This window comes from Ammospiza caudacuta, chromosome 3 (assembly GCF_027887145.1).
Source record: "Ammospiza caudacuta isolate bAmmCau1 chromosome 3, bAmmCau1.pri, whole genome shotgun sequence".
Classification (NCBI taxonomy): domain Eukaryota; kingdom Metazoa; phylum Chordata; class Aves; order Passeriformes; family Passerellidae; genus Ammospiza; species Ammospiza caudacuta.
The window spans coordinates 23,631,432-23,658,569 of record NC_080595.1 but is presented as its reverse complement, the minus strand read 5'-3'; the positions used below and the strand labels follow the sequence as shown (position 1 = coordinate 23,658,569).

The 27,138-nt window shown below is 37.5% G+C and overlaps 2 protein-coding genes across 2 annotated transcripts in view; one reads left to right on the top strand and one right to left on the bottom strand.

Moving 5' to 3' along the window:
• GPATCH2 (G-patch domain containing 2) overlaps positions 1-3,115 on the bottom strand; it is a 119,131-nt gene extending 116,016 nt beyond the window's left edge. The window contains exon 1 of the mRNA XM_058801567.1: positions 2,913-3,115. Within this exon, the coding sequence (XP_058657550.1) occupies positions 2,913-2,968 (56 nt within the window). The 5' untranslated portion in view covers positions 2,969-3,115. The remainder of the gene's footprint in view (positions 1-2,912) is intronic.
• Positions 3,116-3,358: 243 nt separating this feature from the next.
• The window catches only part of SPATA17 (spermatogenesis associated 17), an 86,367-nt gene continuing 62,587 nt past the window's right edge, over positions 3,359-27,138 (top strand). Inside the window, exons 1-5 of the mRNA XM_058802627.1 lie at positions 3,359-3,465; positions 7,155-7,244; positions 9,448-9,529; positions 15,098-15,148; positions 20,794-20,897. Of these exons, the coding sequence (XP_058658610.1) occupies positions 3,359-3,465; positions 7,155-7,244; positions 9,448-9,529; positions 15,098-15,148; positions 20,794-20,897 (434 nt within the window). The remainder of the gene's footprint in view (positions 3,466-7,154; positions 7,245-9,447; positions 9,530-15,097; positions 15,149-20,793; positions 20,898-27,138) is intronic.

Here is a 27,138-nt window from a genome sequence, read left to right as displayed (position 1 = left end):
ACTGTGGGCAGCAGGTTCCTTACAGAGCCCAGACAGCTTGGCTCCTGAACCAAACAAAGGGGTCTGCACAAGCCTGAGTTTCTGAACTTTGGGGTAAAATAGTAGGTTCAAGGGGGGAATATGTGGTCGGCAGTTTGGGAAGGCTGTACCTTCCTAGTGCCTCAGACAATGGGGAAAGGAAGGGGGCAAGGGAGTTGAGGATGTAAGGAGGCTGCACCCTCCAAAACCTCTAGAAAATGCCATGGATGTGTGCCCCGGTGGACACATTTTTTTCTCCCTCTCTTTATTTGAATGAAGTTGCAGGACTCCTCTGTCTCCTTTGTGGACATAAGCCTCTGGCATTTGTGGATTTTCCTGACACAAGGAAGAACCTCCTTACTGTGCAGGGCACCGAGCACTGGAACAGTCTGACAGAGAGTGTGGAGTCTCCCTCACCAGGGATATTGAAGAACCATCTGGATGCAATCCTGTGCCCTGTGCTCTGGATGACCCAGCTTGAGCAGGGAGGTTGGACCAGATGACCACTTCTGTAATTCTGTCCTATACAATACAAAGTATTTCAGGAATGATGGAATTTTATCACCTATTATACTGCTGATCCCCCTAAAAATTAAGACCAGGCTAACTTGCAGTAATTATATCTGACTCTTCTGAAACTGCTGCTGATCTCAAAAGGCACAATATATAAATACTATCAGTCTACCCATATTAAACAGTGAAAAAGTGTTCAGTACAGAGCAATAGCATTCAGTCAGAAAGATGCTGACATGAACTACATTTAACAAGGCTCTAACACAAATGAATTGGTCAGCCAGAAATGAGATTTGGAGCAATTTATCATGAGAGGGAGCAATTCTTGCAATCCCATTGCTGCCATTTACTGATATGCTTGCCCTTTTCAGAAGTATGACTTCATTAATTAATTGCCAAGGTGCCAAACCACATGACCTGTCAAATCATGGTAATACACTAAAGCACCACAGTCATTATCAAAAGAATCAGAGTGCCCAGCAACTATCAAACTGCAAACTATTCTTAAATTGCCACGTGAACTCACAATTAAAAAAAACCATTCTGCTTTGAAGGAGCTTTACCACCAAAAGTGAAAAATTTTACTCTGTGGCTGTTCTGAAACTACTCACCTCTTTAGGATCTTAAGTTTCTAGAAAGCACAAGTTCTTAATTTTCTACATCAAATATTAGACACTGTAAAAAGTATTTTCCTGCATCCCACTCAAACAGGTGTCCTTTAACAGACAGCTTCTGAAATAACTTGTGTAGAAAAATAAGAGAGCAGCTCTGAGGAGTGGTCAGATTTTTAATGGACAAAATTTCAATATTTTCCTCTGTAGTGAATTCCTCTGAGCAGTGTACTAGCATAAGTAATATCATTACTGTATGATGACAATTACAGAAAAATATGCCTACACCTCATGCTGCTGAGGGCTACTCTAGAAGCCTCTGGTACTAAATTACTTTAAGCAGACACAAAATATTAAAATTTGAAGACAAATGACAGGTCAAATAAATAGTGAAGACTTTGACAGAACACAGATATGTGTTTGGAATATCTTGGCCAATGTTTCCACTGTATGCAGCATTAATACTCAAAAAAAACCACTTGTGCCACTGGAGTATACCTCGTTCTCTGAAACATTCTGAATTGCACCAACAGAAGTTGTTATATTTACACCAGGCAAATTTGGATGCTTAGCAACACCAGAAAACTTGTTCTAGCAAACAATTAGCAGCTGGGCAAATAAAATCTCTCTTTGAAAGTTTTCTCACATAGAAAAACATAGAAAAAATACCCACAGGGAAAAAAAAAGGTGGTATCAGCAAAAGATGAGGAGAAATGAAGCACTAAACCTTTCCCTCCCCCCATCCTCCCCATCCCCAGAAAAGCACAAAGAAAAAGATGAAAGGAAATATATTTCAAGTCTATTTCAGCTGGGAAATCTACCAGCAGGTATCTGTGCAGGTAACATAGCCTCTAAAAAATGTTATCAGCCTTTGCAAAAAAACCCCCAAACAAAACCCCATCACAATCCTCCTTGCTCCCATTAGTAAGTGAAACAAGAGAGAAGCTACATACACCAGTCCATACCAAATATATCACAAGATTTCAGGAAAAAAATGAACTGTTTCCAGCTGGTTGCTTGGAACATCTTGCTTCCATCAAGTCTCTCCACTACCAGTCTTTATATCTGCACAGCCTAACAGAATGGAGCTTTTCTATTTTGTTACTCAGCCTTCCCTCTTTACAGTGCTACAATTAAAAAAAAAAAAAAATGGTTTTTGGGGTCGCTATGCTAGCATAAGGAATTACATAAAACAATAAATCTAGGAACTTCTTTTGCAGGAGAGCTACCCATAGTTTCCCTGCTCGATGGCTATAGCAGCACTTGTTGATTCCTGGTTTGCAGCAGGAAAGCTTTAGAGGAGGAAACACACACCGCCCTGGATGCTCAGCGGCACACGCTCCGAGGGCTTTGGGCCTTAGAGAGTCTACCACTACTGGAAAAGCACAAACAGACAGGAAAACCTAACTAAGCTTGGGACAAAAGTTTTGATTCATCTTTCCCCCACTCTCCCTTTCTCAACAAGGCTTGGAAATTTCTTCCTGCAGCCCGCTGCTCGGTCACAAACACGTCCAGCCGCCGCGACACGGCAGCGGCACTCCTCGGAGCCCCAGCGCCTGGTCCCCGGGGCCCGGGGCGGGCTCCAGCACCTTGCCCCGGCCAAAGGGCCGCACGGGGAGGGGAGGGGAGGGAGGCCCGGCCGGAGCGGGGCCCCCCCTCGGCCCCACGGCCCGCTCCTGGCGCGGAGGCGGTGTCGGGACCCCGTCCGGCAGATGGCGGCCCCGCGGCCGGGCAGGGGCGGCGGGCACGTCTGTCCCCCCCAGGGCTTACCAGCTCTTCCTCGCCGCCTGAGCTCGGGTCGGGGTAGGTTCAGCGACCCGGAACATGAACCCGGCGCCTCCCCCGGCCGCTCCCCGAGGAGGCTGGCGCCGCTTCGCAGAGACTGGGCGAGGGGAGGCGGGCGGGGGCCGAGGGCGGGAGGGCTCGGGCCGGGCGGGGAGGGCGCGGGCGGCCGGCGCTGCTCCTCAGTCCCCCATGATGAGAGCCCGGAAGCAGCCGCAGCACCGGAGGAAGCCGGACGCGACCACCTCGCCTCTTCCCTTCCCTGGCCCGGCCGCTGCCCAGAAGCGCCGCGCTCCCTCCAGCACCCCCGGCTCGGATCGGGTGCAGCCCCGCGGAGCGCCCGCTGCCCCCGGAGCCCTGCCCGTGCCGCGCCGCGGGGCCGCCGGCAGCAGCGACACCCCCGCGCTCGAGCGCACTGGGACGGTCCCGTTGCCATGGCGGCAGCGTCTTGCGGGCGGGAGGAGCGAGCCAGCATGGCCGCGCTGGCCCGGCTTCAGGAGAGGCTGGCGGGACTCCGAGAGGAGTATTTCCTTACGAACAGGTACTCGGTCCGTGCCGGTGGTGGGGCGGGATGCACCGCCTTATGCCGGGCTGGGGCGGACGGGCCCCGCTCTCCGCCGGCAACGCGATGGAGGCCGCCCCCCTGGAAACTGTCCGGTTCTGGGCTCCTGAGTACGAGGGAGACACGGAGCTCCTGCAGAAGGTCCAGTGGAAGGCTATGAAAATGATTAAGGAACTGGAGCACCCCTCTTACGGGGAAAAGCTGAGGGAGCTGGGCCTGTTGAGCCTTGAAAAAAGACGAGTGAAAGAGAACCTCGTCAGTGTCTCTAAGTATGTGAGGGGAAAGCGTGACGACGATGGACCAGGCTCTTCTCGGCCGTGCCAAGCAATAGGACAAATGGCAATGGGTAGAGACTGGATGCACTGCAAGTTCAATCTAAATATGAGTAACAACTTTATTGTGCAGGTGACCAAGCACTGGGACAGGTTGACCACAGAGAGTGTGGAGTCTTCCTCACTGGAAATACTGAAGAACGGTCTGGACACAATCCTGTGCCCTGTGCCCTGGGGTGGCCCTGTTTGAGCAGGGGGGTTGGACCAGATGACCCACTGTGGTCCCTCCCAGCCTGACCTTCTCTGTGATTATACGATTCTGTGAAACTATTTCGCTTTAAAATCCCTCCCGAGAGCACCAACCCATCGCCTTTTCCCCAATATTTCCACAGCGATCTGATGAGACCTGGTGGCCGCAGCGCAGCTTCTTTAAGGTGGCCCGTTTATACACAGAAAACACTGAGTGTCCCACTCTTCCCCGCCCCACGATAATTTTGAGGGAAAAGGAGCCTCTGTAAAATCCTGAAACCCGCCGAGCCTCGCAAGTTCCGCCCTCTCCCTCCTCGGGAGGCGAGCTCCTTTCCCCTGTCCCGCCTCTGGAGCCTCCCGCCTCTGTCCCGCCCTAGAGGTGCTGCTGTTCCCTGAGCATCCCTGGAGATGCGGGCCCAGCGCTGAGTCCCTGCTCTCTTGGCTCCCATCTGTGACTGCGCCTGGACGTTTGTCCTCTTGCAAAGACACTACTTATTTTTTAATATTTAAATATATATATATATATATTTTTTTTTAAGTTAATTGAAAGAGATCAGATCAGATCTGTTACCCTTGTCCTCACCAACCGGGATGGTTTCTGCCGAGTTTTCTGACTCCCAGAATGGTGGTGGCCAACTTTTCCCAGACCAGGTTTTTGGAAATTGAAAGTTGTAAGACTTACTTAAATATTGCAGAGATTTGTCCCATAAATCCTTTTATTCAGCTGCACTGTTCCTGTATGTGTAATGAAAAAGCTCAAACATAAAAAAACACCAAACATGTTTAGCACAGTTCTGGTTTTTTTCTTCACTAATTAATGAATCATTTATTTTTGAATCTAATTAAAACATCATTAGCATGAATAACAAAGCTCCTGAACATCACTGAAAGTTACAGAGATCAAGTCCTGCCTGCATGTACAGTGTTGTGTTTTTCTGCTCTTTGCCTGAACTTTCACTCATACTCTTGTGGCTGTACACACAGCAGTTCACTAAACAAATGTCAGTTGCAGGAGGCTATGCTTGTTTTTCACATGTTTCAGGTTAGAAAGAACAGTCTGAGCCAGACTTGGAAATCCATTGGAGGGCAGCATGCTTGTTGTTTGGGGATTTCTTTTTTTGGCAGAGCTCTCCAAAAATGAATTGTTTCCCTTTTAAGGATGGGCTATGATCTGTTAGTTTCAGAAAATTCAGATTTGCAACTGGGAATGCAAATGAGAGCATTCAAAGAGTCCAGCAGAGCAACAAGTCTTAGTAATGTTTTTCTGATCTTAATAACATTCCTGTTGTGCTTTATGCAGAACTCTGTTTATGTGAGGTGTATAAGGTGTCCTAAGCTGGCTATTTAGGGAAAGCACCTTTCTAGGGAAGAACTTCCCCAATGATGCCACAGTGCAAGAACACCACGAGCCTGCATTTTGAGAAATACCCTTAGCAAAAGGATAAGATTATACAAGTTCCATTAATTCATTCTTTTAAGTGTTACACAATTTTATCACTCTACTCATTCAAGAACCTACTTTTATTTACTGTAGTATCTATATGTCAGGTGCTTGAGTAGGCCTTTTAAACTTTCAGTACAGCCTTTGTGAAGTATCTGTGACTCTCAAGAGCTTAATTCAAGCAGTATGACAACTGGGCAATCTGATCAAAAGGGCAGATAGCTGCTTGAGAAACTTCCACCTCAAAACACTTCTGCTGGCAAGGCAGCTGGGAGTGTTTGTGGAACTATCCTGTGAGAAAAACAACTCTGTTGTTGGTTTGCTTCAATAAACTTTACAAGGACATCTCTCTCGTCCTGGCCAGGCAAGACTGAATGGCAACTAGGAAAAATCTATCAGGGAGTAAGAGAGGAGAAGGCTTCTGCTCTTCCAGAAGACTCTTGTCACTGCCAAGTGCGTAGGACTGGGTTTGGAGCTGGCACCTCTGACGTGGCCAGTCCCATATCCCCCTCATTTCCAAGCTGTAATTGTGGCTGCCTGTCCAGGCCCAAATCGCTCATAGCCTTTTGATCAAAATAATTTTCCTCTAAGGAAAAGTATTCTGCACGTGTCTGCTTCTTGTTGAAGACTAGGAAGCTGCGCAGGAAAGGAATAAGAAAACTCTCTTAGTTTTGAAAACTATTCATTTTTAGGTAAAGAAGCTTGTTTCCCAGAGTTTTCAGGCACTGAGAATGTCTGAAGCAGATCAGACAGTGAAAATTTGTGCCCATTTAATGTGATTGAGAGCCCATGCTGCACCAGATGATATAAAATGAGTGGAGCTAATGTTTCTTGATCTCTGGTAGTAAATCTGCAATTCATTTCATTTTCTGACATATAATGAGGATAATCCTAATTTATCAGATAAACAATGATCTTGTTGGATTTACTGAGGCAATTAATGTTGACATGAAACTTTGTTAGGAGAACTAATTAAGAAAACTAACTAATAGTAACCTAAACGTTATTTTTTGTCAGGTAACAAATTAAAGAATTTGGTGACTATGTTCCTAATAAAAATGGAAAAGAATAAAAATCAATGAAAATTAAAATTTAATTTTAAGTTCAAAGACTTGTCAGACTGACATTTTGAAACAAACAAAAGAAGAATAAAAGCTAGAGGCAATCTCATAGCTGAGTTCTACCCCTCAGCATTGAAACTCATAATGGTAACAATTTCTTTCTGAACTCTCTGAAAAGTCTCCTCCAGACTGACAATACGTTTCTTTAATCTCTTTTAGTTTCATAGTCTTCCTTACAGGACTTTTAGCTTTGTCACAAACACTGTAGATTCGCAATTTTATACAGTTATGTGATTTTTATTGTAACTCAGGCCTAATTATCATTAAAGCATTATCCACATATTTCACCGACAATGCATGAAGTCCATGTTACATGCTGACATGTATTTAAGTATTGTATGGGAATAAGAAATGCCCATTCCTAAAACTTACATCCTCTACAAGCTGCAATATTCTTTGTTACCTGCATACTATGCAACTAATGTAAATTAAATTTTTCTGCACTAGCAAAGATGTAGAATTAAAAGTGAAAAACCTGGTGAAAATGATCCCAAGCTGCAACAATAAAATATATTTAGAATAATATTTTTGCTTTGGTTCTACATTACCATGCTGAGAAATATTACTACTTTTATATTTTTTCAGAGCTATAGATGAAGACAGAATAATAAAGTACAAAGCTGCTGTCAGGATCCAGCGCTGGTTTCGAGCATGCCGTGTCCGAGCCTATCTGAGGTAGTATATCAAGCCTATTGTAATCCATGTTTAAGCACTGAATTTTTCCTCAATATTTCTCATGGTATTACTTGATTTTAATAAAATTGGAGCATTTTGGAAAAAAAAAGGCAATAACTGTTACCCAGTTTTTCAACAGAACTAAATATATGCTGTGTCATTGTAAGAAATAACAATTTTTTGGCTTTTAGAACTGTATACAATTAAAAAGTCATGATGCTAGAAAGCACGGAAATTATCTTCAGGATAGATACACAGTATTGTTTAAGAAATCTTGTTATAAGTGGGAGAAAAAGAAGTAACTAGATGTCCCCTGGATATGCTGTTTCAGAGACATTTCATGTAGAAACATGGAATATCCTGAGTTGCAAGGGCCCACAAGTGTCTTCAAAGTCCAACTCACAGCCCTGCACAGGACAGTCCCAAGAGTCATACCATGTGCATGAGAACAGTGTCCAAAATGCTTTTTGAACTCCGGCAGAATTGGGCTGTGACTGCTTCTCTGGGAAGCCTTTGCAGTGCCCAACCACCATCTGAGTGAAAAACTTTTTCTAATATCCAACATAAATCTTCCCAACGCAGCTTCAGGCCACTCCCTCCTTGTCACTGGTCACCTGAGAGAATCAGTGCCTGCCTGCCTCTCTGCTTCCCCTTGTTGGGAAGGTGTGAACTGCACTGGTCTCTCCTCAGTCTCCTTCAGGCTGAACAGAAGTGACCTTCAAGGCCCTTCACCAGCATTGTTCTGGGAAATGCTGTATCAACACTGGACTTGATCTTGGAGGTAGTTTCCAACCTTAGTGATTCCATGATTTTATAACATTGTTAGAAATTTCCTGGAAATTGTGGTTGGTCCATTCTCCCAGAAAGCCTTCTTCCATTTCTATGTTATAAGCCAAGCTGGCCAAACTCATCTGCTCAAACTTCTGTATTTTCATAAAACAGGGCGGTTGAGGGAGAGGGATTGTTACACCTTCTAGTCTGACCTCTTGCCTGTTGGAATTAATTGTACATCATCCAGACCTACTGTATGAAACCTAAAGAATTATTAGCTTAAATAACATTTGCTACTTAATGGCCAATATTTCCCCCATAGGAAGATAGGCTGCAGTCATTATGTACACTCAGAAGAAATGTACTTAAGCTGCATCAGAGGAGGTTCAGATGAGATATTAGAAAAAAAATTCAATAAAAGAATTATTAGGCATTGGAATGAGTTGCATGGGAAGATGGCGGAGTCACCATCTCCTGAAGTTCAAGATGTATCTGTATGTGGCACTTGGGAATATGATTTAGGAGTGATTATGGTGCTGTTGGGTGGACAATTGGACGAGATCATGTTGAAGGTTTCTTCCAACCTTGATTGATTCTATAATTCTTTGATTGTCTCTGGCTTACTTAGGACCACAGGCTCAATGTTGCCAATTCTCAGTGTTCTGAATTATCCAAAGACTGCCTTCACTGAGTGCAGTGCAGGATTATAAGTTTGATGTCCATAGTTAGGTGGTATGAATGATCCCTTGTACAGCTTTTTCCATTTCCCAAAGTAATGATTCAATAATTTTCTGCAAAAGTTTATGTGACATCAATTATGAACTTTTTAGTAGCAACATATATGTCCATATAAAAATTAATTAATTAAGGACAAAGTAAACATTCACAATTAAGCTAGGCGTAATTTTATAAATCATAAAGGTGTCTAAAAGTGAAAAAGTATCTAAAAATTCAAGTGTCAGTAGGTTTTGTCAAATAGTTAAAAATGGTATATGGTATAATGAAATAGTATAATGGTATAATGGTATGTGAAAATGTTGCGTATGACAGAAAAAATTCTGAACTGGTCAGATTTGTTGGTTAAAACCATGAAAATGAAACAATTTATTGTGCAAATTAAATTTGTAAGGCTTTTTCATTGATCTTTTCTAATAGTATACAGGTAAGTTTACAGTAACCCATGTTTTCCAAAAACAAAAGTATGTGTGTATGAATAAATATATGTATATAATGGTCTGTGTGTGTCTGTGTGTGTGTGCAAATGTATATATGTATATGTATATGTATATATATACATGTATATGCATAAAGTATGCTTGTAGTGGTCATTTGTGTGATGCATAATACACTGTATGTTATTTTTATTATAATGAAATTTTAATGGGTCATAAGTCTGAAAAGCTAATTACTTTGTTAATATGTTTAATTTTAGATATCTGAGCAAAATGGCGACTTTGATACAGAAGTGGTGGAGAGGTTATCTAAGAAGAAAAAGTTTCAAAGAAGTAGTGGAGGTAGAAAAGTACTTTTTAAAATTTTGTTTGGTTTTTTGTAGAATACGTATGAATAATTCATTTGCTCATCATGAAATTAAAAAGCTGAAACTCCATCTTTTATACACACAGACACTCTTAACTGTACTGCAATGAAAAGCATCATTAATTTGAGCAAGCCTACACTTAAAAATCAAGATAAGTCAGTGTTTAAGTGTTTGCAGCCTTGGAGTGTTGGTCCCCAAACCAGCAATGAGATCTGCTCATGCAGAAGTCTGCCCACATGATATTAATTGCAGGATTGGAGATTTACAAGATGCTGCTTCTGGTTTTTTTCTTCTTTTTCCTTTTTTTTTTCTTTTTTTTTCTGGCAGAACTTTTAATTTTGAAAATAAAATAAGCCAATGTGTCTACACATTGCTATTTTATGTTTTAGTGGTTTAAATTTCTTACTTAATGAACCTAGAAGTATTTGAGGTCTTGCCTTAAGGCACAAAGCAGATTGTAGTTGGTCTAATTCCTGTGATGGGCCTGAAGAGAGTGAATGTGTGTGATAGCACACAATCTAAAACCTCTGCTATAAGGTTTAGGGGACTAAGAAGAAAATAATTTAACATAAAGTATGTGATTTACTTCACTAATTTATCAATTTATACTAATGTTTTACAATACTGTTAAACTTGTTAGTCATTTATTCTTGATTAATTTTGTTAAATTGCTGCTTTTAAGTCAAAACAGATGATTAAAGAAGTAAAAAAAGAGCTAAAATAAACCATATATTCCCAACCAAAGTTCATACACCCTACTAAATTATGTTTTCAAGTATCAGGACTCACTTACCTGAAAGTTCATTTATTTTTTCCCCTAGTCTATCAATAATCTATGTAAAGATTTTCTCTCTTCCAACTTACTAGCTGGCTTAACTGATAAATGATGAGCCATCCTTTCAGTCTGTGGTTTTCACTCATCTTCTAAAAGTAATTCTTGAATACAGAGCAGATAGCTGCATGGTTGCATTGGGTTCTGTTTTGAAAAAAGTAGGACTTCAGCTGAATATTATTCCTGAGTATAAGGAAGGTTTGTTTAATCTAGGAAAGCTTCTGTAGAAGAGAGACATGATAATCTATATTAAAATTTGTTAATGAAAAGAAAGGATCTGTGCAGTCACTGGGACAAGGGAAAGAAGAAATCAACATGATCAAACAGTTTGCCTGTAATTACAGACCTGAGAGAGCTAACATCATAAAGCTCTCCTCAGCTTTCTGTTCTTGAATATAATTCTGAAAAGTAAAATTGTCTTTAATCAATAAAGACTTATGAATATTTAGTTCTTCAAAAAGACATAACTGAAATTCTTGCCAAATCTGAAGTCTATGGAACAATGTAGGACAAAAAATTCTGCAACTTAATACACACATTCTAAATCAGATGATGAATTCATCCAGTTTCTGGATTCCAGCACTTATCCAGTGCTAGCCAGGGCTCTAGAGGAAGAGAATCTCATTAGAAAGCTTACAAATTTTACAGCAATCAGCACAGGAAATGATCTTTTCCTCTTAAACACTACATTTTGTTTTGTTTTGCCATCACTTTGATTGGAGAAGACTAAATAGAACAGCTTGATTGGAAGCCAACCTGAGAACCACACAAGTATGAGATAATTCTACTCCCTTTGGACTGCTGTATTCCGTGTGTTTTGGGGTGGACTTAAATATAAAGTGTGAGTTAATACCTTATATTTGTTATTTTGCTATCTTTATTCAATTAACAGAATATGTAAAAAGCAAAATCTCAGCAGCTTAATATAATTTTCAAGTTAAAAGATCAGGCAATGTTTGCAATGAACTCTTGCTAGTAACTGTTGAAATGACTCCTGACTATGAAAGACAATGATGCCTTTGGCATGACAGTTCCTTAAATACAATGGTCACTTTAAAATTTGTCTGCTGATAATGATTGGATTGGTATCTGCTGCCAGCAAACAAGGCAAAGCATATGCACAAAATACCCACGATTGCTTGATAATAAATCATTTTAATGATTATATTCAAAATTGTGAAATGTGAATGGTACTGATGCGGAAAATAACAAAGGCTGAGATTCATCAGATTGGCTGTCCATATGTGCATCACCACTAGTATTTCATTTGCTTCTCCTCCAGAGCCTCTTCCTTTGATTGCTAAGAGAAATATTTGGTAAAAAACCTAAAAAATCTTGCAGCTATTGATGGCATTTATATGATTAAAGTTATGTGCCTTTCTATTCTAAATAAAAGTGATTTGATATAAAGCTTTGTTTCCTAATTAATCTCAAGCTAAAATTAAGAAATGCTCTCCTACAGTTTTCTTAACAACTTGGTTACATTGATTGTGTTGAATTCTGAAAGTTTGCATGACCTGCAGGAAGGTATGAATTTTAGAACCAGGAAAACACCAGAACATGAAACAAACTATGCATCGTTTCTTTATTACTGTTTTCTCAGTGCCAGGGAATCATTTGCTAAAGCAAGGGGAATTGTAACATTTCATTATTATATGAAGCTGGAATGCATGATGGCCATATTTTCAGTTTACTTTGGAAGGAGATGCAGTTGAGAAAAGTGAATATTTTATGTTATGTAGTTTGGCACCACCCTAAGTGATTTACCTTCAAGTCAATAAGTTTTAAATAGTTCCAGTCCAATAGGAATTAGGCAAATACCTATTTGCTCTACAACCCCCCCAAAATACACCATGATCACATTCACAATTTAGACCATGTGTTGCTTCCTTCTCTCAACCTTGATCTCATTCTCAAACTCAGTCAGATCCCTGGTTCCTCAAATTCTTTGAATTTGTAATTTTGTATTAACTCTTTAAAACTAAAGACACCATCATTTGTAGATGATCCCCAAGCATGTTTTTAAATACACTATGAGAAAGTATACAAAAGTTTGTGCATCCAAGGCTTCAAATATGTTTTGAAAACCTACACTTAAGATAAGCTGGTAGGAAGGCCTGTATACTAAAGTCAGAATTCACGGCAAAGACATCCTGGCTCAGAAGTAGAGACGGTACATGGATGATTTGGGAAAGTAATTATTTCCAGAGAGTCAACGAGGCAGTGTCACGTTTGAATTGTCACTTAGTGAAAAATGAGGGGCAATCCATAGGGCATGGGCTGAACTGCATGAAATTCCACTTAAAAATAAGAAAAGTGTCTTCTGGACAAGCAGGCCCCAGTTCTGGAAAGAATCTTTTGCTTATTAGGAGAGCACATAAATGTAGACTTGTGTTGAAGCACTAAATTATGACACTAAATTATGACACATTGTTTTTGTGAATAGCAATGAACACCTTCTCTATCATTTGTAATAGTAGAACTTTCGAATCAGGATTAGAAAACAAAGGGCAAATACATTTGCAAAAGAACCTAGATGTTGACACAGCCTTTGGCTTTTGGTGCAAGAATAAAGTTGAAGGACAGTTGCATCAGCAGTTCTGCATTGGAAAGACTTGTGATTTAGAGCAAGAGTTGAGTAAAAGCAGGAATGTGTAACTTCCTTCTTGTTTTGGGTGACCCTCTTAAGTGGTGGTAGGGTAAGGCCTGAATTCCTCACACCTTAGTGTGAGGAATGTGAGGTGTGCAAGATCAAACCTTGGTTGCCACTGACTGTTTTTGTAAGTAGTAGGGGGAGTTCTTCAATAGTTGGCCAAGCTCAGAGTCAAAGTGGTCCCACATTGTCTCTCAGTATGGATGATATAAAGAGCATTAATGATGTAAGGTGTCCAATTTATTTATTATGTTCTTCAGTGAAATGGTATGCATTCAGACCTAAGTGCTCACAGCTTTCAAATATGAGAAGAATAAACAAAAAGGTGTAAAATTGTTTCTTTTAATCACTGATGGACAGAAATCTGATGAATGTTTTTAAGCTTAGGAACATTTTAAGCTTCCATTAAAATGTATTTTATCTATTTGGTAGTGTGGTAACTCTTACGTTCCCTTCCAAAGAAAGAAAAGATGAGCTGCAACCCAAAATTGCATCAATTTAACCAAGCAGTTTAGGGATATACTTAAGTCAGGCAAGCATTATTTCAGTCCATTATTAGCTATCTACAGTTAGTATCACTCAGTAAATACCTATGGAGAATAAAGGGGAGAGAGACAGTCCATTATTTATTCTAATTTGTACATTTGGGGTAGATTTTCCTTTGAATACATACATATATATATATGGATATATTTATGTGTATATATGCACATCCACATGCACATGTGAAACTTCTTTGAACTTTAACAATTCTGCAATTTTCTTTCATATAAGAAATATCTTTTGTACTGTTTCCATTATTAGTAGATTGGTATGATATTAAAGTGAGCATTTAAAATGCACCTTAATTAAACTGCAGGAATTATGCCTTGCTTAATGTAATGAAGAAAGAGAATTTAAAATGAAGTAGCATCATTGTGTTCATTTGTAAATAACATATTGCAGCCAACTGTTTCTTAATTGCCCAGACTGTTGATAAATAATCCAGTCCTGCTGCTCTCCACAGACAATTTGCTTTGGATCAGACTAGGCAATTCAAATAACACTAATTACAGTGAAACCCTTTTATAGTGAATTCCTGTTTGCCATGGGGGAGAAAATCACTATATCAGGGGAAAGCACTTTTGCCTTTGATTTGTGTCTAAAACATGAGAAACACATAAAAGCTGCATGTTGTGCTAAATAAAGGACATACTCTTGCATTCAAAGTACTTATATTTTACTTTTTATGATACAATTGTGAATTATGTTCATTTTGCATTTGTAATTAGAGGGCGGAACAGATGTGAAAGCTTAGTTTAAAGTGATGTATCCATTAAAATAACCTATGCTGCCAAGTGATTGCTTAGTATAATAGGGGATTCGTTCACTATGAGAGGAATTCTACTTTATTGGAAGGAAACCAGGACTTCAGGAAATGTTTTCTATATCAGGGGATTCACTGTAACATGGTATCATTGTATTTATGATTTTATGATGTTGAAATGCATATTAAATGAAACAAAATTCCCAACGATTACTCGGGAGGCAGCTAAGTACATAACATTTAGTACAGATGGTTGGAAAGCACAATTTTGCTCCATCACTGCATCCATATCCTTGAACGATTTCGACTGAAGACAGCGTTTCTCTGAATTTTTCATTAAACCAGACATCTTGAAATATGAATTCCTTTTATGTTTCTGTGAGTTTTGGCTAAAAGAACCCCAGTGAATAAATCATACAATACTACATGTCACCAGCACTTGTGAATATTTCTGCTTTGTTATTCTACTCTCAGTAGAGCACCATTGATTATCAAACTCAGCGGAGAGCATTTTATGATCATATATCTCCATTAGCTCCTAGTTTGACTACCATAGATTTTTCTGGTTAAGCCTGCATTATGTATTAGGAAGCCTATCTCTTCAATACAAAGTTTTATTTTATTCTCTCTTAGCCTAGAACTCTTATTATGTATTATGTATAAAGATTCTTATCTTTTATATGTAAAAATAGCAGGACTGTCTTTGTGTAACTGAAATATGTGCCATCTTTTTTTTTTTTTTTATTCACAGAGAGCATATTTTATTAAGAAGGAGAAATTCTACAATGAAATGGCTGTCAGGGTAAATATTTCTTCACTTGTTAAACAAATGAAAAGTCAATTGTGCTCCAAATTTGCTTTTAATAAAATGAGCAAAGCAGAATGATATACACTTGATTGATATGCTGATGGCAACAGCAGGAAATAGTACATAGTTAAAAATTAAAGTTTCACTGAGTCGTCAGGGTTGTATTTGAAAACTGTAGCTGAATTTGAGGTACATCAGTGTGTCTTTGCCCCATTTAAATGCCCATTGGACCTTATCATGTATGATACCGATAAAACCCTCCAACATTCTATCTGCCAGTGTTCTTACAAATGTAAGAACATTTGTTCTGCAAAAGTAGATATGTATTTGCAATTCTGAAAAACTACAGGGCTTTTAAGCTTGTTGATGTGGCTGTGCTTTTTCTCTTGTTAGTGTATGGCATTTGCTGGATCTCAAGAGTTAGAGAGCACAGGCCAATTTTATTGCTTAAACACAGAGGTGGAACTGAACTCATTGATGATATTAAGAGTGAATTTTGCTAGATGAAGAAGTGTATAAACAGACCTTGAACTTCAATGAATCTACAGCAAATTATGTTTGTTGTGGGTGGAACTGCAAAACATATTTAACTAGAAACAAGCTTTTTTCCCTGAACTTTGAAACTGCACTTGAACAAATATGTAAAACAAATATTGGGAAAACATAAAATAATTTTTGTGATTAAGTCTTTTTATGTTGCTTCTTTTTTTCATTTTGTGATATACAAGTGCTTTACTTTAGAAGCCTGTATCTTTTTAAGCCAGGCACCTTACCTTTTGAATTCTACCAAATGCAGGAATATGGTGACAATGGAGATTAACCCAGGGATTAACACAGGGAAACTCGTGTAGAGTAAGAAGATTCTTGGGATGGATTTTAATTTTGTGGCCTCTCTGTGTCCAGAATGACTCATAGTTAAGAGACCTGTACTCATCAGGTGTTTTACTTAGTTCTAGTTCTCTCAAATGCACAAAGTAGAATATTACATTTGGTACATGTTAAAGAACTGAAGGTATTTAACAGCAGTTTAATACCTCACAAATGTACCTTTTTGTTGTTGTTATAGTTCATTCCTTACTTAGCTAGTTTGAAAGTATTCCTCAGTGGATAAATGCTATTTACTCATGCAGCTGAGATCAGTGAGAAAACGTAAGATGTAAGCCAGCTCTTAAAAGTTGCCTCTGTACTTCCAGAAGATATTTGAAGACCAAATTTCAGAGCTAATTATGTATTCTAGTCAAACGGAGTTTTGCATTTGGTCTTTCATTTTTAAAAGAAATTGAATGTGTTCCTATTCATTTGTAATGGAAATATAATGTTGAATCATTAGGTGATATAAATCTTCAAAGTACCATTTTTTCAGTCATGTCCTTTTCTTTAATGGAAATTTAAATCAATAGAAAACAATAGAACAGATCTTTATTTAGTTGCAAATGTCAGAATCTGATTTTCCTCTATCTAAATCTAGTGCAGCCATTTCTGCAGAGGAGACATTAAATGGTACCAGTCTGAAACACAGAATGCTTTTGTGTTTTTTTCTGTCCTGTGTTTCTTGAAGAGCTAATCAAGGTCTAATAGCAAATCAGGCCTGTTGCATTTCTGCACAGATCATGTGTGCTCAAACTTCAGGCTTCCTAAGCCAACAGTTCCTTATGTTCACTCATCATGAGCTTGATTCATGATTAATATAACTCAGTGTTCTAAAAATATAACTGCGCATGTTTTTCTATTTAAGCACTTTGTTTTGTCTCACAGTGTTATTGATATTTATTTCAGTTTATAGTCACTCTTTAGAAAGGCAGTTTCAATTTTGGCATTTGAAGTATCGAGGGCATACACATGCTCATAGTTTTGAAGCCAGTCTACATGTCTTGTCCTTCTGGATTGCATTTGGTTGTAATCAGAGCTATCAGTTTAACCTTTTAAAATTAAATCAGAGATCTTGTTTAAATTGGTTTCAGTTTCAAGGCAAAATATGATTCTGTCTGTTAGAAGATTTAAGGTTCCTGTAAATTTTCAGCAACAAAAGTAATCCTACGGCAAAAAAAAAATTCCACGAGCAGATGGCTTTTGATATATCAAGGTTTTGCCATTTGTTTTAGTGCTTAAAATAAACATTATTTATAAGACCACTTACATTTTGATGTTACTTAATGAGGAATATGCATCATTGATTTGACTAGCTTAAGAGGTCATTTAGAACTTGCCCGTTAACAAGCTGTAATCTGCTGAGCACACAATGACTTTGTTTAAAATTATCTGTTCAGTGCTGATCAATGACAATAATTGTTTTGTACCAATCACTGTTGAAACTTGCTAATTACTTTGAAGGGCATACACACACTTGTCTCTTCTTTTTCAAGAATTTTTTAAACGTTCACCTTGGAATTAAAAAGAAATGCAGTCATAACATTATACTTCTTTATAAAAGCAAACATTTAGAACTTTCAAATTGAAAATATGAGCGTCATCAGAAGGTTTTTTAAAAATGGTCTTTTCTAAAAAGATTAATCTTCAGTTTTGGGATTACTGACAAACAGTATTAGGGAAACAGAAATCAGGCATAAAATAATCTGAGACACAATGTAGTTTTTCTTACTTAGGTTTCATTCAGTTGAAATCAGTGAGTTCATTCCAAACAGAGTGGTGTAAATAAAGGTAGAGTGCAGCATTTAATTGGTACACTGAGCCCATTGGAGGTAATTATAGCTTTATACTATTTGAGCCTTTTGTCTTTCAGTTTGAGTTTTGATCCTTTAACCCAGAAATATCCAATTCTGCATTTGTAACTGTGAGGTGAAGACTGTCAGAAAGAGTTTCAAAGGGACCGTAATCCTGCATTAATGAGCACATGGCTATAAGGGAGCCAAGTTGCTCTTGTTGAGAAATTTTGAAGCCAAACAGAAAAATAAAGCTAAGATCCTTATTCACATGCAAAGGATTTTGCTTAATCCCAGATCTCTGAAGGCATACTGATTCTCTGCTCTTTCTCTATTCCTTTTTAACCCAATAAGCTTGTGTATGAGAAAGTAGTGTTGCAAAGAATATGAAATTTACTATCACCTAGTGCAAAGCAGCATGTCCAGAACCTTTCTTGTTCCCAGAACTCTTATTTGTTCATATTATAACAATATGAACATGTTATAATACATGTTCATATTATAACATGTTATAATAACATCTTATAATATGAACAATATGTTCATATTATAGCAATATGAATATATAACAATAGAGGTCCAAACCCCTTTCACTTAAAAAAAAAATCCCAAAAAAGCCCAAAAACCAAAACTATAAAAACCCAAAACCAAACCAAACCAAAACAAAAAAAACAAAACCAAAAAAAACCAGAAAACCCCAGAAACAAAATGAAACAAAACAACAACAACAAAAAAAAAAAAAAACCAAACCAAACAAAGCCAATCATAAACAAATAACAACATGTAGTTAAAAAACAAAAAACAACTTTTGGAATTGCTTTTAAGTCTTATTTGGGAAGGGAGGAAATTCCATGCTGATGCACAAAGGGGAAATAGAAGAACATTTTAACACTGGAAGTTAATATTTTGTTATTCTTAATAACTAACATATAAAGAATTACTGAGAGCTTTCTGTAATTCTTTTTCTCTTGTTAAATCTCGCATAAAAGGATAATTATAACTGTACCCCAAGGTGCCATCAATTGAGGCCAAATGTTGGTTTTTACTTTGAAGAATAGCGTTTGGGGGTTTGAGAATGCAAAATGGTGCCAAAGTATGAAATTTTCAACCCTGCCATTTTAGATGGCTCCAGTAAAAGTCTGGAGGTGGAAAAATTGCATGCTTTTGTCAGTTGTCACAGTGGTACAGGATTGGACTGTGCTGGAACTGGTAGGAGCAGAGAGAGTTTTGCCTGTTACTGAAGAGCACTCCCAAGACTTGATGATAAATATTCTGAAATTACTGAGTGCAATGGTTACTGATAATCTGGGCAATTGGCAACTTTTTTTAATTTGCCTTCTTCCTGAATCAAACACAAAACCCATGACATTGTTTTCCTTCCTCTTATTTTTTTTAAAAAGGCGCATATTTAGAAAGAGGTAGGCTAAGAAAAAAAGCAAAATAGCAAAAACATGGGTTTCACTCCACTTAAAAAGTCATCCCTTGGTTCTGGAAAGAGAAAGGTTGATGTAAAAAAAAATGTTCCTTATAGATACAACGAAGTGTATAATTTCTTGAAAAATCTGGTAGCTAGGGGCTAACAGGAATAGGAGACCTCTTAGTACATTGCAACATTTTACTTTTCTATGCATTTAGATAAGGGGATGCAGATGATACTTTCTTCTGGATACTAAAACCTCCAACGTCTTGCTTTTTAAATGTAGATTCTGCCTTTCAGCTGCTATGTCTTTTAAGATTTCAAAGCTATAAAGGTCAAAGAGATGGATATTTTGGCAAATGAATCTACTGCAGACTAGAAGATAGAAATTGAGATATTAAAGTAGAAAAATATTGAGAAAAAAGGAGACAAAATGCAATGAAATAAAGAATATTTTGCCAGAAAATTAATAATAAACTCAAGGATGGATTTAAATATGGACGAGCTAGACCCTGAGAAGAGAGGAAAGGATGGTTAGTCTGTTTTTCAGATGTAGACATCCAGAGTACACTGACCTCTTATGGTGAGGAGAATCAGGAGCAAGAGCAACCCTCAGCATGGCTGAATAGAGCAAGTTACATCTTTCAGCTCTGCATGTCATGGCACAGAGATAAATATAACTCAACAAATGGCAGTCCTGCTAGCTTTTTATCTAATTACAGAATAACAGAATCATTTAGGTTGTGAAAGGCCTCTAAAGTCATTGAGTCCAACCCTTTGACTGATCACCACCTTGTCAGCTAGACCATGGCACTAAGTGCCATGTTCATTTTTTTCTCAAACGCTTTCAGGGATGGTGGGTCCACCACCTCCCTGGGCAGCCCATTCCAATGTTTAATTGTCTATATCAGAACTTTTAAAAACATTTAAACCTTCAGTTTACATCTGTTCTTGGGGAAAGTTGGGTAGACTAAGTATTTTTTTTTCTCCTCTTTTATTTTTTCTTTGTCTTTTTTTTTTTTTTTTCAAATGATGTTTTTCAAAATGCACCAAAATATTAACCCTTTTTGTTGGAGGATGCTGCCTAATTTCTATTCATAATGCAACTTTATAACTAGCTACAGATAAAGAGCTTTTTTTTCTCCAGGTTAGGCTTTCTCTAGGTTAGGCTTTTTCTGTTATGCAAGAGAATAGTATTTCTTGAGAAGAATGAAACTAATGTGGAACAAATAGACATGAATCATTTTACTTGGAGATGAAAGAACTGCAATTTATAAATGAACTTTCCAGAAAGTCTGATTCATTGAGTTCCTGGGAAGGCTTTTATACTGTTTAGACCTTTGTAGAGCACAAACGTGAAAGTGTAGCAGTAGATGTTGGTAAAGGGGTGACTCAGTGCTACAATATGTTACAACCTACACTAATTTCTTCATTGAAATTTATCGGTGTTTCTACCTGGTATCACTTTTAAGGAAAGAGGTACTTGGGATCTAGTACATATATCCGATATGCATGCAAAATTTTGATTTGAAATATACTAAGAAAGTATTTATTTCCTCCAGATCCAGAAAACCTGGCGAGGCTATTACGTTCGGAAGTATATCCATAATTTTTATGCACTGAAGAAATACCTGGATGCTGTTTCTGTGAATAACGAGCTTGTCAGGTAAAGATAAAAGCTCCATGTGGTAAAGCATTCATTTACTATTCTTTTATTTGCAGAAAGTTTGTGGCACTAAATAAACTATTTCTTTAAGTGTAGGTTCCCCTCCATTATCAAATATATTTATCAATTATCATTCTCTTTATCCTATGCCTATTCATGTTGCACCACATTCTGTTCTCATTTACACTGTTATGAATTCAGAATAATTCATTTGAATTCATTAGGTGTGTTCTGGGTTTATTCTAGTTGAATAAAAATAGATTTGGCTCTTCATCTATGCTCAGAACTTGTAGGTTATTACGCCTTAAATAGGGTTTGTTGAACTAGATATTTTTTCCCCCAGTATACACGAGCTAACCAAAATTTTCTTTTTATAATTTGTTTTGAATATGGGTTATTGACAATGAATGCAACGGAAAATTTGGATTTAAGTTTCATGTGCAAGCCATGCTATGAATATTAATTGGGAAAGATACTGGTGTGGATACAATAAAGCAGATCTTTTTCATAGTTACAGAAGAGAACCAATAGCTTGTCAGGTTTCTGTCTAGAACTTTTCTTACTCTATGTTCTTACTCTATTTCTTCTATAGAAAGATCTGTTGTCTTCTATAGAAAGATCTGTTGTCTTTCCCTGTATTTAAGCTGAAACCTCTCTAAAATAGAGGTAATTATTTCCCTCTAGTGAATTTGATATCCTGATCCATGACCATTACTCAGGTAACAGTGGAAACAAACAAATGAAATGCTGGGTGACCAAGATCATTACTCTCTCAGTGTAAATGAAAGCTGTTGGACAAAATCCATGCAGGGTTTGCCATTCAGAACATCTCACACAAATCTTTGCTTTCTCAAGCACAGAAATATAAGGGAGTCTAGTAAACCAGTATTTCTAGAAATCTTGTCTAATCACATGGCAAAGACTGCTACATAGAGCAGCGTATGCAAGTTATACATGAAAAAAAACAGGATTATCAAGCTTCTTTTATGCTGTTTAATAAGTATATTATTCTTCCAAAGTACAGCTGGTACTACATCCTCTTTTTCATAACATTATTTCTTGTGCATTACATTGTCACCTATAATGAACCATACTGATAGTCACCAACCTCTGATCTCTCATTATTATTCCTTTAAGTGTATTCTGTGCAGAAAGTTAGGTCACAACTCAGCAAAGCCAGACTTAAACATTCTATTATATCTTCAATGGTGTCTTGATCTGAAATCCTTGAAATATTCGCTCTTCTTGAAAAGGTAGAATCCTAGGAAGACTAGACTAAATCTTGGAAAATAAGTGAAGCCATAACTTCTCTGGTTTAAAATCCATATCACTGGATGAACTGCAAAAACAGAATCTGCTTCTCTGTTCATAATCCTTCTATCACTCTTCATTCCCTGCCTAAACCTAAACCATGGCTCATAACTTGTTATTTAGATGGACCTTTGATGTGTGCCAACAAAACAAGATAGCAAGTGGTATTCCTGCTTCACTGTGAACATGGACTGGTTGGAGCTTTGTATTTTTTTTCCCCACACCCACTATAGATCTCTTCTGGGTATACCTTACTTTGGAAGACTACAAAAATATTTGGTTTTCAGTACTTTGGCATGTTGATCAAATTCCCTAGTATTTAGTTTAGGTTAAAAACCATCGAAAACCATAAAGCTTACGCACTGCATAGATATTTTAACCAAGAAATACTTTTGTGCTCTTTAACAGGTAAGATGAGCAGTATGACTTCAGGTACATCAAAATATGTCAAAGTTGGTCTGTGTGAGCTCTTATCTGGCAACTGATATATTGATATTTTGCTAATTTGAGTCCTATACTCCAGAGTTCACAGAAATATGTGTCTTTCAGGTGAAAAAAAATCCATCTTTTCAGTTTAAAAAAGTTAAAAATTAATTGTTGAGCTAATTTGGACAAATGGATCTTATTATTGTTTCAATTTTTAAAACGCATCAGCTGCCAAGTGCAATCAAGAATCACTGCAGTAATCCCTTTACTGGGGTACATTTGAAAACTAATATGTATATCACCTTCAACATTCTTCTTATGAAACCTAACAGATGTTTAGTGAGGATTAGGTGTAGGCCCTCAGCCAAACAGATTTTTCCTGTCATTGGGCTAAGTTGCTGCCAACTACTTTGGCCCCAAGGTGGCCCACTGTGTTTCTTATGTGGAATGTCGAGCCAGGTGGAGGAAAGATTCTCCTCATATTTTCATTAGCCATCACATTGTGTCTGGACAAGTATAACCTCACTGTTCATAAACATTTTTGCAGATAAAAATTATTAGAACTGTGCATTGTAAAAAACACAAAGAATTGTCAAAAATAGAAGGAATGTATTTATGAAATTACTGGCTTTTATTAAAACATCAACATTATGGAAATTTACTTGTTGATGGACAGAGAGATTGATACACTTGTGCACTCAGATTAGACTGCCTTTGAGTGTTTCACATCTCCAGAACTCCATAAAGCAGCACAATGTGGAACATGACATAATGCCCATGAATACATGAAACTGGCCCCTGTCTCTCACACAAAGAAAGCATATTTTTAATTTCAAAAATTTGTTTACAATTTGTTCTTTCCAGAATTATAATTAATTTTTAGTTGAACTACACTGTACAGTTCTCTGTCTTATCTATTCTAGAGTAACACTGGCAGAATTTTTATATGTCAACACCTATCTAAAATCATATTGCAAGTCCTTCCAACTTTTGGACTCCAGAGCCAGGATTTGTACCTAATTTTCTCCTTTTTCATTAAGGAGGAGCCTATATCAAATCATCCCTCACTCATTTCTAAGAGAAACTTTGGAGGAAGTTCTCATGAAACTATGGACATTCTGTTAAGTTTCTTGTGAGAATGAGAGTTATTGACCAAAGTTTGTTTTCTTCTCATTCCTTCTTTACGCTATTTTTTATTAAATAAAGGACACTTGTTGTACTAAGTGGTTTTCTCAACCAGTAGCCACATCTTTACCATTCAGCTTTAATACAAACTGTCCTTATTTAATAGCTGCCCTCATTTAGTAGCCAGACCTTTTTCATTTGTCTTTAGCGTGAAAACCCCAGGAGAAAGTAAACTTAATAGAAGCTGCCCCAGTTTAAAGCCATAGAGGAATGTAATTAAGTTTAACAGAAATTGACCTAACAGAAATTGACCTAAAATATAATTAAATAATAATAGTCATATTATGTGTGAGTTTCCACTCACTTAACAGACTGGTTATGGCACTGTTGGACTTAACAGACTTAAGGAAATGCCTTTGTACAAACTGAAGGTAACTCTAGGCTTTAGCTCCCAGATTGGCCAAATTCCTCCAGCATTCCTATTACTTCCCACTGCTACAGAACCACTAGGTCTGATGGATGCTGTGTCCCCAGTAAAGTCCCTAGGAGTTATGTTGAGAAGTGCTTGAAAGAATCCCTTCAGAGATGAAAAAGAACAAATTTGAACCCTAAACTCTGTCTACATAAGGACATACTCAGACTCTAACATTTGTACAGTTTAGGTTTGGTGTAGTGATGAAATTAGTCCTGAGTTCTCTTTTGCCTAAAAGATATAGGAAGCTCTTAATGAAGCAAGTAAGAACCTTGCTCTTAAATATTTATTTGACTATATTTTGTTATTTAGATTTTAGTAATAAATCCTCATCTGTAGCATCCATTTGTATTTAAGTACCAATATATACTGTATTCTATCTCAATATAGATTAGTTGGATGGTTTAATTTATAAATATATGCATGAAAGTAAATTTCATTACTTCTCAGGACAGTTAGTGTATTTAACTTTAAGGAAAAATACTTTCTTTTGAAACATTCTTAAAGCTGCATTTACCATCTCCAAGAGCTGGCTAAATGGTTACAAGGGGAAATATGCCAGAAGCAATTAGCATAGGCTATAACTCCATATGATGCATTAGAATTTTGTTTTATGTGAAACAGTTTCCAGTCTATGATAAGCAAATGGACATCAGTTCACATAAATTAGCATGCTGGTGCCATTATATCTGAAGAATTTATGGATAATGTCAGTCGCCCAACTGTGTGATTAACTTGCAGTTCTTTGCCTGAGGTTATCTACACACTGGCCTTTACAAACTATAGTACAGGAACTTTGCTACATGTCAGGTGTGCAAGTAGAGATAAGATTTTGGGATGTATTGGTCCATTTACTGATGAATGACACCACTTAAATTTTTTCCCTAGGCACAGAACTGGGTAAAGAAAGCAGTATCAGAAAACTAACAAAGCAGTGGCAAAGTACTGGCATTGAGGTTCTTATGTAATCAAGGCAGGTAGTTCAGCTTTTTTGGCTATTGAATAAATACTGACTTAAAGGTAGCAAACTAAGGCCTGTGTCTAACTTCAATAAGCATCATGGTTTATGGAAACATTGTTGAGTTTATAAATCAGGATTTCACACACTTGCAGGATCAACACCAAATTATTCTTTCCATTGTTGGCATTAGCAGTGAGTGGCCCTGCAGAGTATGGCTTTGATCCAAGTTTGACTAGCTATTCTATCAGCAGATCTAGTTTCACAGCCATCATTAAAACCTCCAGGTCTTCAAGACACGTCAGGAAATAGATAATACAAAGCAATAAAAATCACTTCTTTGGCAAGATGTGTATTCATAAATCATTTGTACAGCTTGATTTTTTATAACCCTAATGAAGAGTGAAATGAAAGAGTACTTACATGTTGCTGGTGATCTATTCCAATGTTTACCTATTCTGTAAATATGCCTGAGGATGCAGTATGAAAAAAAAGTAATATTGTCTATCTTGTTCTAGATTACAGTACCATTTCTGAAGTGTATTTTCTAACATGGCAAGTACTTGGCTTCTTAAAACTTTTGAGGTATAGCTATTTTCCATGGAGTGGGCTTGAAATAAATTGTTCTTTGTCACAGTAATATGAAGAGAACTCTCTCAGCCTCCACCTGTCAGTTCCTTTCAATCAAAAAGGAAGTGACAAGTCCAGGAGCTGGCCATTTTCTCAAGCATCAAAGTGTTTTGAAGAATGTATATATTGTCTTATAATTCAATTAAAGTGTTCCTCATCATTGACTGCAGAAGCAATTGATTCTGTAGTCTATTTTCAATTAGTGCCAAAGCATTTCAGAGAGCTCCTTAGAATTCTTGCAAAAATAGAACCCTCATTTTTGTAATGTTGTCTTTCACTTGATGTTTAATCAACCACGTTATCTTCAACCCATCTTTTGTTACTTGTCTTCAAAGATATGGAGAGGAAATACATTATGCTTTTTCACTTTCTTACCTGTAATTTGAATTTTCTGGATGTAAGGTTACCCTGTCAGCTTTCTCTGTGTGCCTCAGAAAGAGAGACTGGTGCCAAATAGGCTTTCTCATGTTTAAATATTCATTTGGATTGGTAGGTCACATAATTTAGGACATCCATGCCTTTTCCAGAAGATTTTAGGCATAACTGCTAGATTTCTAGGAATCTTAAAACTGCAATTTATTGAGGATCCTGGAGTACTTCTGTAGACAAAAACCTGTTGCTGTTAGGATAGGTAAGATATAAAAAATGAGCTTTTGGAGTTGATAATGAAATGGAAATGAGGTGTCTAAAGTTATAGAGCAGTCAATGGCCTGTTTTAACTCCATGGGAAAACACTTTCTGAATACTGAGAGGTTAAGGTAGGAACCATTATGTTTACACAGGAAACTGAATTTCCAACACAGATTTAGCTCACATCCCTCATGAGATTTATTCTGTCCATGTCTATTTTGAGCAAGGACTGGAAGCAGCCTTTACCATGTTTTTAGCTAGTTCTGTATAAATAGTTGAAGTTGTGCAGTGAACATGAACACTGTAAGTAACATAAATTGCTGCTTAAATGGAAGTCTTCAATGACATGAAGGCAGAATTTTCTCTGAATTTTTATATAGCACTAAATACACCATTAGGATCAACAGATTTGTTTCATTTGTATCCAAAGAAATTTGGGTTTTGAATCTGAATATGTAGAAGGAAATCTGAGATCACTTTGTGCACTCATTGGACCAAATAGTCTGTGGTGTAGGTTATTAGTTTTGATTAATAAAACAGGTGTGACAACACAGTATTGTAGGATAACAATAGTTCTGTACCTGTGAGCCTTGAAGGTACTGTAGATATCTTATTTTGTAAGAGATCTGTTAGAGTTACTGACAGCTCATAAAAAATTTTCTGTGGACAAAGACTAACTAATCATGGCC